Source organism: Ictidomys tridecemlineatus, chromosome 7 (genome assembly GCF_052094955.1).
Source record: "Ictidomys tridecemlineatus isolate mIctTri1 chromosome 7, mIctTri1.hap1, whole genome shotgun sequence".
Taxonomy (NCBI): Eukaryota; Metazoa; Chordata; class Mammalia; order Rodentia; family Sciuridae; genus Ictidomys; species Ictidomys tridecemlineatus.
Genome location: NC_135483.1, coordinates 183,852,354 through 183,867,879, shown reverse-complemented (window position 1 = coordinate 183,867,879; position 15,526 = coordinate 183,852,354). Strand labels below are relative to the sequence as shown.

The 15,526-nt window shown below is 46.0% G+C and overlaps 1 protein-coding gene across 1 annotated transcript; it reads left to right on the top strand.

The window, feature by feature from the left end:
• Positions 1 to 2,696: 2,696 nt before the first annotated feature.
• On the top strand, positions 2,697 to 5,672 carry Rnf228 (ring finger protein 228). Its single transcript, XM_040267899.2, has one exon. It carries the CDS (start codon positions 2,881 to 2,883, stop codon positions 3,898 to 3,900), a length of 1,020 nt encoding a protein of 339 aa, XP_040123833.2. The 5' UTR covers positions 2,697 to 2,880; the 3' UTR covers positions 3,901 to 5,672.
• The last annotated feature ends 9,854 nt before the right edge of the window (positions 5,673 to 15,526 follow it).

Sequence of the window (15,526 nt, the reverse complement as noted above, 5' to 3'; positions counted from 1 at the left end):
TCCTGTTGCACTAGTGAAATCCCCCATATGACACCTTCCAGTTCTAAAAACTGAGCAAATAGCCCCAGGATATAAAATAATTGGGGTAGGCTATGGTGGCCCACACCTGTAATCCCAGGGACCCAGGAGGCTGAGGCAGGAGGATTGAAATTTGGAGGACAGCCTCAGCTACCAAGTGAGGACCTAAGAAACTTAGCAAGACTCTGGTTCAAAATAAAAAAAAAATAAAAATAAAAAGGGCTGTGGATGTAGATCAGATGTCCCTCAAAATAAAATATTTAGAGATGCTGGGTGCCCCTTGAAAGCTATCCAAACACAAAGAGTAAATTCTAGCACTGCTAACCAAATTCTGGCAATTGTTCATGACCCTATCAACAAAATGTATTATTCAAAAAAACCTTTACTGGCCCTTTTAAGGAGAGTGCAGTACATTACCCTGAACTATAGAAGTGCCCATGGGTAGGAATAATTATTTTGGTAATGCCGTTTGCTGGCACTAGATAGGAGTTGGAAGATGTTTCTGGTTTTGATTTTATACCTGACTTTGGTATAAGCTCCATGGTCCTCCACCGGGGATGATGATTTTGTCCCCAGGGAATATTCTGGACTCTTAAAACTGAGAAGCAGGTAGAGGCCAGAGATGATGCTAAATATTGACCATTCACAGAGCAGTGCCCACAATGTCAAAAGTGAAGAAGGGGAGAAACCCTGGCCTATGGTGGAATGTGTCACTGAGTGAAGCTGAAAAATGTTAAATGTTTTGCTCAAATGCTTGCTATATCTAAGCATACAGGACTTGGAGGTTGCACATGTCCTAAGACCTGGGCCGGCAGGAAGAACAATACAAATCAACACTTGTCCCCCTATCTCTGGGCTTCTCGGTGTTTCGCTTTTACATTTTGTCATATCAGCATTACGTTTCTTCTCAGCACAGAGCCAAGGCTCACAGCAAAGGACCCAGCTTAATACCATGCATAGAACACACTATTCCAGGCTCGTCACAATCAAACAGCTAACAGAGGAAGAGGACCACAGGAAGTGATTCGATATAGTTAGTGCTGGGTCACCGCAATATTTCTAGGCCAAGGAAGGGCCTTCTCCTGATGCTCCATCAACCTGCCGGTTCTGATCACATCCACCATGGCAAAATGAAATACCCAAACGACACCAAATGAGAAGCACCCCCAGATCATAATTATGAAATCTGAATCTTGGAAAGTCAGTGGTTTTTAACAAGCTTCACCTAAGGTCTCTTGAACTTAAGAAAACTATGATAGTCCCTTTTCATAGTATAAAAAAAGTTATTTTTAAATATCACGGGAGCTTTATAGGTATTCAGGACTCTCTCTGAAACTCTTATCTGTACATTGGTAGTTTACTGGTTCCTTTCGGTCCTTCCTTTACCTTTGGCTTCCTTTCCATCCACTGATCCTTTCCAGAAACATTCCCTGGGGCATCTTGCTGTCTTTTGCAGAGAATCTGGACAGAAAGTGGGAACATCCCCTTCTCCTGGGAATCCTGAACCTTACAAAGCCATCTTCTTTCCCTTCCTTGTTGTTTGGGTGGGTAGGTGGCTGGGTGACCTTTCCTCCTCACAGAGTGAGGCCCAACCTGGGGAAACAGGAAAACAGAATTTCCAGTTAGGAATATCTGGGCATCACCCCCAAGACTGTCCCTAAGCCCACCACTCCCAGTGTCCTCCCTAGTGCTCTCCAAAGAAGCTGTACTTCCTGCTCACCTACTCATCTGGGCTTCTATTAGTTTTAATAAAATCAAGAGTTGTCCCAGGTTATTCTTCAAGTTTGGGGCTCTCTGCATTTATATACAAAAGTTGGAGTGGACCAGTGGGAAAAGATGACTGACGTCAGTGGCTAGGTTAAATCTGGACTTTTGACATTTTGTAAACTTCTTTGACAACTTTCTGTCCACTCTACCTCTGCGGAGGCCTGGGCACCAACGAAATAGCCCCTGGGTCTGCTGTGGTCAGTGTCAGGAAAACAACAAGACCCTGCTCCTGTTCTGTTTTCGGGTCTCCTCAAATCTCAGGAAGCGGTGGGGGCAAGTACTGTTCCCCTCCAAAATTTCCTCCTAACAACGAAAGGAAAATGCCACCACTCCTTTCCACCCTGAAGGCGCTCTGCAGGGCTTCATGGTTTCTGCTAATAAAAGCGCAAAACGTAAATGGCTTGGTGATTATTGGCTTTCGCCCTTGGACGGAGAAATGAGATCACCAAGGGAAGGCAACGCTGCTGCCAGGCTGCTGAGGCTGTCGCTTCCCCTCCCTGCGCGGGCCCCGCATTACATCACCGGTGAGCTCTTGCTGGTGGGGGAGAGGAGGCTCCGCCAGGGACCCAGCCCCAGACAGGAGGATAAGCAGAATAAAAAAGAAGGGTGGGAGTAGGCGCGTGTTGAGGAAGAGGGAAAAGGAAAAACAGGTCCGGGTTTCCCACCATCAACCTGGGGGGAGGGGGGTGGTTGGCACCTACAAAAACGCAACATCCTTAAACAGCTACACCCCCAAATGCTTTCCCGCGCCGCCTCCCAGCCGCCCTCTACTCCCATTTCCAAGTCCAACAAAACCCGGTATCCAAAGCCAGAAGAGATGCCTTGAGGGGGCCGGAGGGGACCGCAGAGAGGCGCCGGGGGACAGGGAGGGACCCGGGCGCTCGCGTGGGGGCGGAGCGGGGCGGGGTGGGGTGGACTGGAGAGGGAGGCGGTTGCCGTTGCGCCCCCGCCCGGCCCAGCCAGCGGTGCCTCCCCCGCCAGGCGACAGCAGTCAGGGGGGGAGGCAGAAGCGCCTCCTCCCCGCCTGGAGCCGAGGCGGCAACGCAGGGGGAGGAAGGCGACTCACCTTGCCCCCAATGAGGGGCGGATCATGCCATGGCAGCGCCAGCAAACGACAGCGGCGGCAGCGAACAGAGCCCCAGCAGCAGCCCCGGGAGCCGGGCCGGAGCAGGGGGCGCGGCGGCTGGAGGCCGGGACCGCGGGGATAGGAGACCCCGGAACGCCACCGCTACGGCCCCAGGCCTTGCACCTCTTGAAGACTACGAGTGCAAAATCTGCTACAACTACTTCGATGCGGACCGGCGCGCGCCTAAGCTGCTGGCGTGCCTGCACACCTTCTGCCAGGAGTGCCTAAGCCAGCTACAGCTCCGCGCCGCCGCCGCCGCCGCCGCCGCCTCCAGCGCTGCGCCTGAACGCGCGCAGCGCCCCCCGCCCTGGCACGATCCTCCCGGCGCCATCGCGTGCCCGGTGTGCCGCCACCGCACGCCGCTGCCCGACAGCCGCGTGCAAGCCTTGCCCAATAACACCAAGCTCGCCGAGGCCTTCCCGCTAGCTCTGCGCGCGGCTCAAGACCCGCTACCCCAGGACCGCCTCCCGCCGCTGCCAACACGCCGCGCAGAGCCTGCGGCACCCCAGCCGCCTGCCCCGGCCCCGCAGCCAACGCCACCTGCGGAGGACACCGCCCCGGGACCTCGAGCCCGCCCGGGTCTGCGCGCCCCGGGCGCCTACGACAGCTGCCAGAACTGCAAGCGCGCTGCGCTCACCGCCGGCTGCGTGTGCGTGGTTTTTTCTTTTCTCTCCATGGTGGTGCTGCTCTTCACTGGCCTCATCTTCGTCAACCACTACGGTGGCGGTGGTGGCGGGGGACCCCCTGGAAGCGGAGCGCCCCCTGGCGATGCCCCGGCGACTGGGTCGCCTTCACCCTCGCCTGTGGGGCCCATCTGTCTGTCGGTGGCCAGCATCTTGGCGCTCTTCTCAGTCGTTGTCACCTGGGTTATCTGCTGGCTCAAGTATCGGCCCGAGGGTGCGGCCGCCAGCTCGGCTGGAAGCGGCGGCGGTGGCCCGAGGACGCGGGCAGCTGCGGCACCCGGCGGCGCACGGAGGAGCGACACGTAGCTGGGCAGCACACTGGTCTCTATGCCTGCACCGCCTGCCTCGCGCAGCCAAAGAGGAGTGGGCCTTTGACTCAGTACACTCGAGCTTCTCCCTCTCCCGGTGACCCTAGGACGCTCCAGTCGCACCGTCCCCCACCCTCAGCCGCCTGGCCACCAAGGTTTTCTGCCTCACGGACTTTCTACGCCCCACCTCCTTTGCGGAAAGGAGAGGAAAACTCAAGAGGCGAGGATGCTGGTGAACCGGCTGGTGGGGCGTTTCTTTTTCCCTTTCGTGCACCACCCCATCATTCCAGAGTGCGCGGCTGTCCCTTCCCAAAATCTGAGGATTTACAATCAGGAGGAAAGAAGAGAGTCCTCAGTCAGCCCTCCCGAAAGCTGATTTTCTGGAGGCTGGAACTTGAGAGTTTCTTGAAGGGTGCAGGTGAGCGCACGTACTGGTCCATAGCGGTTGTGAATGGCCTTGATTTGCCCAAAGGAAGAATGAGAGAAGTTAAAGTGAGAGAAAGGTTTTCTTGTTTCCCGGCGGTCCTGAAAAGGGAGAGATCCTGAGCGCTGAGAGTGACTTACACTCCCCGGGGACACAGCTAGGGCGTGAACGTGGTGGCTACTGGACTTAGCAGCTGTGGGCATCTGTGCGTTATTGGGCAGGTGCGTAGCACGCGTGCGCGTTCAGAGCAGTCGTCCGACTCCACCGAGATGGGACTGCGGCTTGCAAAAGGCAATGATCCTGCTACCCACCTCCCGGGGTCTGGAGCAGAGCCCAGAAGTCCAATCTTCTGAAAGCTTGCGGTTGTCTTACGGTGTTACTGCCAGGAAGTCATTTCATCTTCTGTAACTGGACTCAGGGAGTTTAAAAAGCCTGATCTCCCTTCTCTCAAAACTGACTGACTGTTGCCCCCACCTGGAAGATATTGAAAGCTATTCACGAAGAATATAAACTACAGGCTTCCCCTTTCCCGTCTTTTTTCTTAATTTCATTTAAAAAATAATTTATTTTTGAATAGATAAATCTGGAAATTTTTGTACATTAAGATTTCCAGAAAAGTTGTTATAAGTGATGACATTTCTCTCATACCTCTGATTCAAATACATTTTGAAATTAAGAGCAGAAAATAAAAGCTTGTTGGTAATTGATTCAAGTTTTTATACTGTGAAACATTAAGTGACTTCCAACTGTCTGGTAAAATATGAAATAGTGCCCAAAGATGAAGTTAACTGATAGCCTTTCTTTGACTACCAAGACATACATATATATAAGTACATACAAACATACATACATACATTATACATTTATCAGAAAAGATATTATTTTGAATTTAGCTGTTTGCTGTTGTTGGAATCAGTGAAATATTCACACCTGACCACATGAGATGACAAAGAATACATATTTGATTTTGTAACTAAGAAGATGAATTATGAGTGTATGTTGCAGGTGGGTTAGATCCCTTTTTAAGGGTTTAAAAGATTTCAAATGTATTTTATATGAAAACACTCCCTGTTCCACATTTTGGAATTTGGAGTAAGAAAGTTTTCATGTTTAAAAGTCACAGAAGAGACTGAGAGTGCTGTTATCACTCGTGTATTTATGCAAGCTGCTTGCATGATATCTTGATACTATGCTATTAACTGTACTTGAATGGATCATTTGTATCTATCATATGAGTGAAGTAATTTATTGGCCATCAATAAGTGGTCTGGCTGCATTTTAGGAACTACAATATGGTGTGTTATATGTCTACATTGTCTTAATAAAAACAAGAAGTATTTATAGTATTTGTGACACTTATTTCATGGTGAAATTGCTTCAATTTTTGATGTGGCCTTTTTCTTAAATTCTTGTCCCTATCTAAATCCCACTTTCACTTTTTAAATGGGGCTAAGAGAGAAATACTAAGATGATCATTTTGCAGAACTATCTCTGGGGCTTAATAAGAGTCCTTGAAGGCCCAGTAAAATCTGTTGTAGGGGTGGCACATGACTGTGATCCTAGCAGCTTGGGAGGCTGAAGCAGGAGGATCAAGCCAGCCTCAGCAAAAATTAGGCACTAAGCAATTCCATGAGACCCTGTCTCTAAATAAATACAAAATAGGGCTGGGGATGTGATTCAGTGCTCCTGAGTTCAATCCCCAGTACCCCCCACCCCCCAAAAAAAAGGTCCATTGTAGGATTCAGAAGGGAGAAGTGCCCTGCCCGCCTACAATTATAACATTTACTAAAACTAAATTCTGTTGTCATCCTTTGTACTTGTTTTCGGTTGAAATGTTTTCAGATTCCAAATACTAAGGGTCAAATTTCAGAGATTAGTTTTAATTTATACCCACATTTTTTTTTTACCTTTTATTCATCCTTTGTTTTCTTCCATTAAGATTTTGTTTTCAGTCACTTTAGTTGCACAAATGCAGGAATGCATCTACACAAAATACATCATGTATGCACATATCTTGGATATGAATGTTATGTAGTGCATATTATATATGTATATATATATATATATATATATACATACATCTGCATAGTAGTAACAGAACGTGGCTTTGTTGATGTAACCATGCATCCATAAACATATGTTTGTTATTTCACTCTCTTAAGCTAGCAACCCAGAAGTCTGTCTAAAGTTACTTGGGGACCAGCTTGCTTCTTCTAGAGTTTATTTATGTCCTACAGAAGTACATCAATGATGCAACTTAAATTATTCCTTGTAAATAAGAACTACATCTTTGAATTGCCTTGGTCACAATAAAAGCCACATTTTGCTTCTTTCGTGGGCTGCCCATGTGGATTTCTTGTAATGAGAAATTTGAATTAGAATACTTTGAAATCAAATCAATACATTTAGTAGCTCAGTACTTAAAGATATTTTTTTCCTTGGCTAACTTTACTATATTGCTAATGTCTGACTTTGTTACCAAAAATTGAGTGACAAGATGGTTGATGAAAATATTTGCCTGGTTTTCAGTTGTTCTCTAGCATTCAGGTGTTCCTCCTCACTTCCTATTTGGCAGGTTCGATTTACTCATTCTTACTTCATGTGGCAATGTGGGCACACCAGCATCTTGGATTTTGGAAATTATTGAAATAATGAGTGAGTTGTCTGGATGGCTCCTGGTGATAATGGGGTGCCTGCACATCTGCTCAGGACTCAGGTCCCCAGGTCCTTATGGTTCTGGTTGTGCCTGCATTCTGGGGCAGCAGGTTAGAGTTATCCTGATGCTTCCATAGAATCTAAATTTCAAGTGAAAGAAATTCATCATGCAGACAATGGATTAAAAACTTGGCCTCTGAATACAATGTGATTCTACCTTCAAAAAGCACTTTAGGCTTGGGGGGGTCAAAAAAAAAAGTGTCTGCAGTCAGGAGATGTGTCCGATATTGGATCTCCCCTTACTTGGAAAGACCTTGAGAGGTCAATCAACCTGTTTGAACCTCAAGTTCTTCGTCTATAAATGAGGATGAGAAAAATTATCAACCTTCTCTACCTTAAGAGGTTGGTTGAGGATTTGTACCCTTAAGAGAGGAGATGGCTAAAAATGCTTTGGAAACTAACACCCTGTATGCATCTCCTTTTCATTCTGGTCTCCAAGGATGCAATATCACCTCAGAGGAGTCTGCCCTGACCACTCTATTCCCTGGGATTATTGGTTCCCGTTTTACTTCCTTCCTAACCCTTGTAACTCTCTACAATGATGTTATTTATTTGTTGCTTTTTTTTTTCAGCCTCCTGAAACAGAACAGGAAACTTGTCTCTTTGTTCCTCTACTCTATCCATTAAGCCTTAATGAGTTCTCAGCACATAATAAGAGGGCTATTATAGTCTGCTGAAGGAAAACTCTGGAATGAATGTTGGGCTCCCCAGACTCACTCTGCCACTCAGTAACTAATGAGTCCCTGAAGGTCTTAGGTCAAAAATTGCTTTCCCTATTTCATAATGATTTTGGAAAGTTGAAAATTTATACTTATGTAAAGCACTTTGAATTTTGAAAAGAATCAGCACTGCAAAAAGTAGAAGAACTCTTATTGCATTGCATTCAAGGACGACAGGAACCACTAGAGAGACTAAGAGACATTTGGCTTCTGTTTCCAATCATTTCTGCATTGTGACATTTAGGGTACATTTATGTACTGTCCCTCCAAAGTGAGCAGCCTTTACATAGTTGGGAAAAACATACATTGCTGTTGAATTTTCCATAACATTGAGAGAAAGTTCTATTAAATTTATTATCATTTATGGCTCCCTGTTTTATTAAGTCTTCAACCTTTGTCATATTAAAGATTCTTCATATGTGTGTTAATTTTATTGATCTAAAATGAATGTTCCTATTCTTCTGTGATCCAACTGGTACTCTCTATAATAATTTAATTCCCATTAGCTCATATCTAAATTTTACCTTTATTTTTTAGATGCTGATGAACCTTTATTTTATTCATTTATTTATATGGGTGCTGAGAATTGAACCCACTGCCCCACATATGCTAAGCAAGTGCTCTACCACTGAGCTACAACTCTAGCCCTATGTTTCTTCTTTTATACAAAAAATGATTAAATTTATGCCATGGAAAATGAACTGCATCCTTGCTAAGTATACATTTGTATTTGTTCATTTGAACTCATATTTTTATTGTATGTTAAATTGTGAGTGTGTTAGAGGAATAGCTAATATTTACTAAAGTAACTATTTTTGTGTGTGGGGGGGAGATATCTGGGATTGAACTCAAGGGCACTCTGCCACTGAGCCACACCCCAGCCCTATTTTGTATTTTATTTGAAGGCAGGTTCTTAATGAGTTGCTTAGCACCTCACCTTTGCTGAGACTGGATTTGAACTTGTGATCCTCCTGCCTCAGCCTCCGCAGCTGCTGGGATTACAGGCGTGTGCCACTGAGACCTGCTAAAGGAATTATTTCTAAGATCAGTGTTAGAAATGACTGCAACAAGATCTCAGATTGAAGTCATGTGGATGAATTTATTATAAGAGAGATTTTATTCACCAGGTGTGTTGACAGGTGCCTGTAATCCCAGCTACTCAGGAGGCACAAGAGAAGGGAGGATCACAAGTTTAAGCCCAGCCTAGGTAATTTAGTGAGAACCTGTCTCAAAAAAGAAAAAAATAAATAAAAAGTGAGAAGGGCCAGGAAATGTAGCTTCTTTGTAGAATGTCCTTGGGTTCAACCCCAAGTACCATCAAAAAACAAAAACAAACAAACAAAAACAGAAGAGGGATATTTTATATTAGATCTCTTTTGACCATATGTGTGTGTATATGTGTGTGTGTGTATGTATGTGTGTGTGTGTGTGTGTATATATATATATATATATATTTATTTGCCTTTGTTTTCTTCCATCAGTGTTGATTCTGAAGAAGTGTTCACTTATGCAGACCTAAAGTATGCCAAAGAGAAGCAAATTTGTTTCTTTGATAAATTCAAGATTATTTCTCATTATAAAATATGTTTGGGGAAGTGTTCAAAGTTCCATCTCCAAGCATATTCCTAGGAGCTGGGGAAGAATGTGCATACTTCCTTCAGAAAAACAGTTGTCTTTGCATGTAAAATTGGATTATCTCTGGTTTAGCAGTGCCCTTCTCCATGGGGTTGAATGGGGGGTGTTGAAGTGAGAAGAAAGAGGGTAAAAAAGTCTCCTTCGTTCCTAATATTACAAAACACACCACAACATAAACATAAAAGAAAGCGTTTAATCACTGCAAAAATTAAAACACTTTTATTTCAACAGTTACAATTTTGGGAACCATGGATTTATTGTCTTCTCAGCTATCTCTTCCAGCAGCAACAATGAGTATTTCTCATTATATGTAAATAACAGATTTATGTTTCTGTTGTGTATGCATTTAGAAATGTTTTGCAGTCAAATTTGAAAGGTAGAGTTCCATTTGACCCATAGTTTGGGGGAAGGATTAACTCCCAGTGAGAATTAGATAGTTTTTGCCTGGGGAAAATTCGTTGTGGTGGGGGTGCAACTCTGCAAGACATATGATTTGTCTCCAGAAGCCCATTATTTATTTATTTTATTAAATTCACATACAGCCAATTTATTTCCTGATGTGAGTTTTAGCAAAGGTTCTCAAACCAGGTCACAGATTAGAGTTATCTGAAGGGCTGTAAAATAATAATAATAATAATAATAATAATAATAATAATAATAATAATAATAATTAATAATCAACGATAAGAAAGCACGGTCCCGCCCACAGAGACTACTTTGGTCCAGGCAGGGGAGGAGGTGCATCAATATTTTTTAAAAGGCGCCGCAGGTGATTCTTCCGAGCAGCTAAATTTGAGAGTCATTATATTTCACAACCTTTTTATTGAATCGCAACCGTTTCCCTAATCTCACTTTAATGAACTAAATGCCGCCAAGTTGCGTTTTCTTAGAAATTCATTTGGAGAGCATGGGGCCTTACTCGGATTTCGGAAGTGGCCATAATTTGGATAACCGAAGGAGGGCTATTTAATCGTTGCTTTAATCTCTCTCTCTTACACACACACACACACACACACACACACACACACGCACACACGCACAGTTCTGTCGCCTTTGCAGTCCCAGGCAAGTCAGGTGTATGTTTGCATTCCCATTCCGTGTGCTGTGGTTTTTCTAACGTGGGCTCAGTGATGGCTCGTGCCATATTCCATCAGTAGCCTTATGATCCTACTATGTGCTGGGCACTCTCACTTTAGGCTTTTCTGTGAGCCCCGGCAAAACAGCTGAGTTTCTTCCAAAACCGGTGAGAGTCATCTAAATGCTGGGACAAACCAGGAGCACAAGTCGCAGCACTTGGGAGGCCGAGGATGATCACTTGAGCCCTAGAGTTGGGGACCAGCCTGGGCGACAGAGCAAACCCTCGTCACAAAAACAAAACAAAACAAAAGAGAAAGAAAAAAGATAAAAGAAAAGAAAAAGAAAGTAAATAAGCAATAAATAAATATAGTGAAAAGGTGGAAACTTGGGGATAGATTTTGTGAAAACAAATGAACAAAACATCACCAGTGACAGCTATGGCGTGATCGCCAGTGACAAGCCAAAGGGGGCATCTCCGTTCTGCTGCTTAGGAACAGGTGGGTCTGCGGGAGCACTTCCAGTTCCCGGAGCGCAGATTCAGTGTCTTAAAATACGCACAGGGCTGTTAAATTCCTTTTAAAAGATCCCTCCGAGTAGCCGTTTGGCGTGCAAATTAATTCCATGCTCTTGAATCAGGTGTAAATAGATTTGTGCTGAAACAGAACCGCCCTGGGTCGGTATGAAGCAGGGGATTACCTCGATTTCTGTGCCTTTGCGCGGGACGCTAGCAGGGGCACCTAGCTGAGCCGAACGACTCTCAGGGGACAGATGGGGCACAAGGGGCAGCAATTGCGCTCTTGCCTGCACTGCGACGACGGTCGAGGGCAGCCACCGCACCTGGGACCCTAGGGCTCTCTGGGGTCCAGAGGGTGGAATTCTGGGGCTGAAGCGGTCGCTCTCAACCCGGGGGCCTTCTGGGCTAGACAGAACCCGAGACCGCGTAGGGGAAGAAAGGCTGATCCCCACTGGGCTGGGCCGGCGCCCCTTCGGTTTGTTGCCACCGCAGCCCTTCGCCCCACTTCCCAGGCCAGTTACCCTGGGCAGGTGAGGACCTGGGGAGGAGCCAAAGGCACAGAAGCCCATCAAGGAGGAACGGCTGTCTCTGGCATCTTGTGAACCCAAGCCCTCAGCGTCTCCCCTTCGTTTATCTAGTTTATTTGGTCTTGGCACGGAGCTGGCCTTCAGTCGCACCTCTGGATTTGGTGAGGTTCCTCTGTTTCAGGTCTGCAGCGTGTGATATTTATGACCAGAGGAGTACCCAACCCCTGGATTCCCACGGGCCATTCCCAAAGCCCACAGTAAAGGTATACATTCAGGTTTATTCTTAAAAATAGCAGAAATGGGAGCCGGGCTCAGTGGCACACGCCTGTTATCCCAGCGGCTCCGGAGGTTGAGACTGGAGGACCATAGTTCAAAGCCAGCCTCAGCAAAAGCGAGGCGCTAAGCAACTCGGTGAGACCCTGTCTCTAATAAAATACAAAATAGAGCCGCGGATGTGGTTCAGTGGTCAAGTGCCCCTATTTATTCCCCGGTACCCCCCACCTTCACACACACAAAAAGATGGGGTTGAGGTGTAGCTCAGTGGTAAAGTGCTTGCCTAGCACCTGCAGGGCCCGGGTTTGATTCCCAGCACCGAGGGAGAAAATAACAGAAATACTCAAAATAGATTAAGAAGAAAAAAGACTGCAGAGGAGCCGCTGGGGTGTCCTGTCTGCTCTGTCTTTGTTGTCACTTCTGTGCCTTAGCCTCCAGGGGCTGGTGGGACCCCGCGGCGCGTGGGGAGTCCAGTGTTTCTCCGACAGGGTCTCTAAGCACCTTCTCAGGATCCGAGGGCTCATCAGCCGGACACCTGCAAGAACAGGTTTGTGGGGCTTGAAAACACCCTAGGAGCCTGGCTTTCCGCGGGTAAGTTCCTCTCAATTCCCCTGAAAGGGCCGCTCCTGCATCCGCACCCCCAGGTCCCCAAGACTGGCAGGTCCGGGTCTGCAGAGCCATGCAATCCTTACCCACGACACCGTTCCAAACTGAGAGGTGGCAGACGGGAAGAAGAAAGGTTTGTCGCGGGGCTTGGAGCCATCAAGGACCTCAGGAAACCCCGAAGATTCAAGTTTCAAATACGGAGCTGGCTGTAGCAGGAAGACAAGGCTCGAACGCTAGAAAGCCAACCTCCAGTCTCTGCTTACCGCGCGCCTGGCCTGAACCGGAGGGTCAGAAGGTGCCAAACTGTCTGAGGTTCTTCTGGGCGTGGAAAAATAGAACAATAAATTCTCCCCGGGACAAAAAAAAAAAAAAAAAAAAGATTGTTGTACAATAAACAAAAACTTTAGATACTTTATCACTGGATGATAAAGGGAACCAAATTATTTTCAGAGAATAAGTCGACACTTCTCCGGGGCATTAAAGGTAACTTTGGTTGAAATTTATTTTCAACCGGAACAAAGTAAATAATGAAAGGTGAAAGTCCCTCATCCCCACCCCAGGAGTGAACTCAGGGACATTTTACCACGGAGCTATATCCTCAATCTTTTAAATAATAATAATAATAATTATTATTGTTGTTGTTGTTAAGATAGGGGTTAAGTTGCTCACTAAATCATTGAGGCTCGCATCAAACTTTTGATCCTTCTGCCTCAGGCTTATGAGTCACTGGGATTACAGGCATGCCCCACCTTCCCAGTGAAAGATGAAGCTTTTAGGTAGCTTCTACATATCATTTCTTCTAGATCTGATCAAAGTGGTAGAAAATTAGGGCTTTCTGATTAGCAAGATTGGCAAAACAACATTATTCAAATCTTAATACCAGTTTTCCTATCTGTGTAACTTTGGGCAAGTTCATTAACACCTTTGTGTCTTCTCCCTCTTCCTCCTCCTCCTCCTCCTTCACCTCCTTCTTGCCCTAGGGGCACTTTACCACTGAGCTAATCCAGAGCCCCTTTTTATTTTGAGACAGGGTCTTGCTAAGTTACTGAGGGTCTCACTAAATTGCTGAGACTGGCCTAGAACTTGAGATCCTCCTGCCTCAGCCTCCCAAGTCATTGGGATTACAAGCATGTGCCACCTGAATGGCCTTGTCTTCATTTTTAACTAGTTGTTTTGAGCAGTAGCTGAATCTTTACAACTTAGCACAATGCCAGTAGGAACTAAGCTCTCAAATATATCTGTTGCTATTACAATTCACCGTTGATTCTTAAGTATTGTTGTCACCACATACCAATTATTCCTCTTATTGTTGTGGGGAACACATGCAGCTGGACCATGGCTAAAGCTCTTTGAGCTGTGTGTCACTGGAGAAGTCTCATGGAGTGTGCAGTCAGATTCCTGCAATAAAGATAGGAGCAGATGGCAGGTTAGATGTCTTAACAGTGATATTGGGAGGAAGGTAGTGACATCTTCCTAAGCTCCACCCTGGCACTTCCATAACCTCTGCTTTGAAGGAGTTATTCACATATACCTTTTCTTTCATGACTCTGTACTTCTGCACTATTTGAGCTGGTGAATTCCGACCTTTATTTCACTTAATTTTAAAAGTAAGCTAATTTTAAAATCATGAGAACGAAGTAAATCAAATTATTCACAAGTCAATAAAGTAAGGGTGCCCAGCACATAGTAGGATCATAACTATTATATTTGCTTTCCTAGAATCTTTCCCTTTACCTCAGCCTCCTGTAGCCTGCCACACCCAGATATCCAAACTGTCTCCCTCATACTCATATATTCTAGAGGAAGGAAATGGGGATTGAGATAACTTTTCCCAGTGCCAAGCAAAAATAGTCTTTCAGAAGTACAAACTCACCTTGATTCTGTGAGGAACATCCCTCAGGATTTATTTCATCTTACAATGGCTTCTCTCCACTCTCTCCCTCTCTGCCTCACACCTCACCCTCACATCCTCCCTCCCCTATTTCAGTTTAGAGTACTTCTTTTTTTCCATCCATTCTGAGGATACTTTTCTGTTTTTTTCTCTGATTTTCCTTTCCCACTCTGCTCCTGAAAGTCCCAGGATCTGGGGTTTCCCTCTCCATGGGGACCCTTACTGCTTGTTTGGCTACCCAGGCCCTACCCATATTTGCCAGGACCTCAGGCTACTATCTACACAGTAGGTGTTCCCTTCCCTAAAGTATTATGCAAACACTTCGTTTCTTCTGTTCCCTTCCCCTTGCCATTTCTTTTCACCAAGTCCCTTTCTAAACTCCTTTCTCTGCAAGAAGCTATGTCTGCAGACCCTGCCCAGACCTCCATTGCTAAAATAGCAATGCTCCCAATTCCTACTTCAGACTTCCACGCTCAACCATTCAGCACTCCTTCTTGCTTCTGTTTGATTCAGTCGTAGGCTTACAACCTATTTCCCTGCAGGTTGTATGTTTTGTGTTTGAGTTAAGCATGCATGTGTGTATATGTAAGATTGTGTATGTGTGTATGATTCTTCTGGAACCATATGTATATGTCAGCTGTGCCAGGGAAGAAGGTCTATTTTGCTCACGGATGTAACTTCAGCCCTTGAATGAGCATACAGAAGGTAGTGGAAACACAAACAATAAGTATTTGTGGAATGAATGGAAGGCCATGTGTATCCGCACTGGGATAACTCTGGGAAGAAAGCCTGAAGTCAGGCTTTGCTGACCATTAGTCGGGGAAGGATGGAGAGAGTTCAACAACCAGGTGATTCGCTAGTATCGCCATTGCCTCAGGTCCAGAAGGTTACCTGTGAGCAAATGACCCCGAGCCCTTAATGAGAACTTTCTCAGGAGGTAAAGGAATGCATGACAGACGGGAGAATACCTGCGATGGGTTGTGCCCTACTCCAGCACAGGGAGGGAGTGGAAAAGAGGGCGGGGCTTCAGGCGCTGCTAAAACTAGGAGGGTGGTGTCCTTGCCTGCCACTGCCGCTGCACCACTCGGCTTCGCCAGTGTGGATCAAAGCTACAGCAAGAGTTTCTCCTTAGGCCAGCGGATCCCTCCAAGGCTGTGCACTCTGGCCGGAAGCCCCGGAGCAGCGCATTCAAGAGAGGCTCAGAGTATGAGGCCTCCATGGGGTAGCTCCGAAAGGCCCTGGC

What these genes read in the sequence shown, in the direction of transcription:
- Rnf228 (XM_040267899.2), top strand. Translation starts at nt 2,881, where the DNA reads ATGGCAGCGCCAGCAAACGACAGCGGCGGCAGCGAACAGAGCCCCAGC.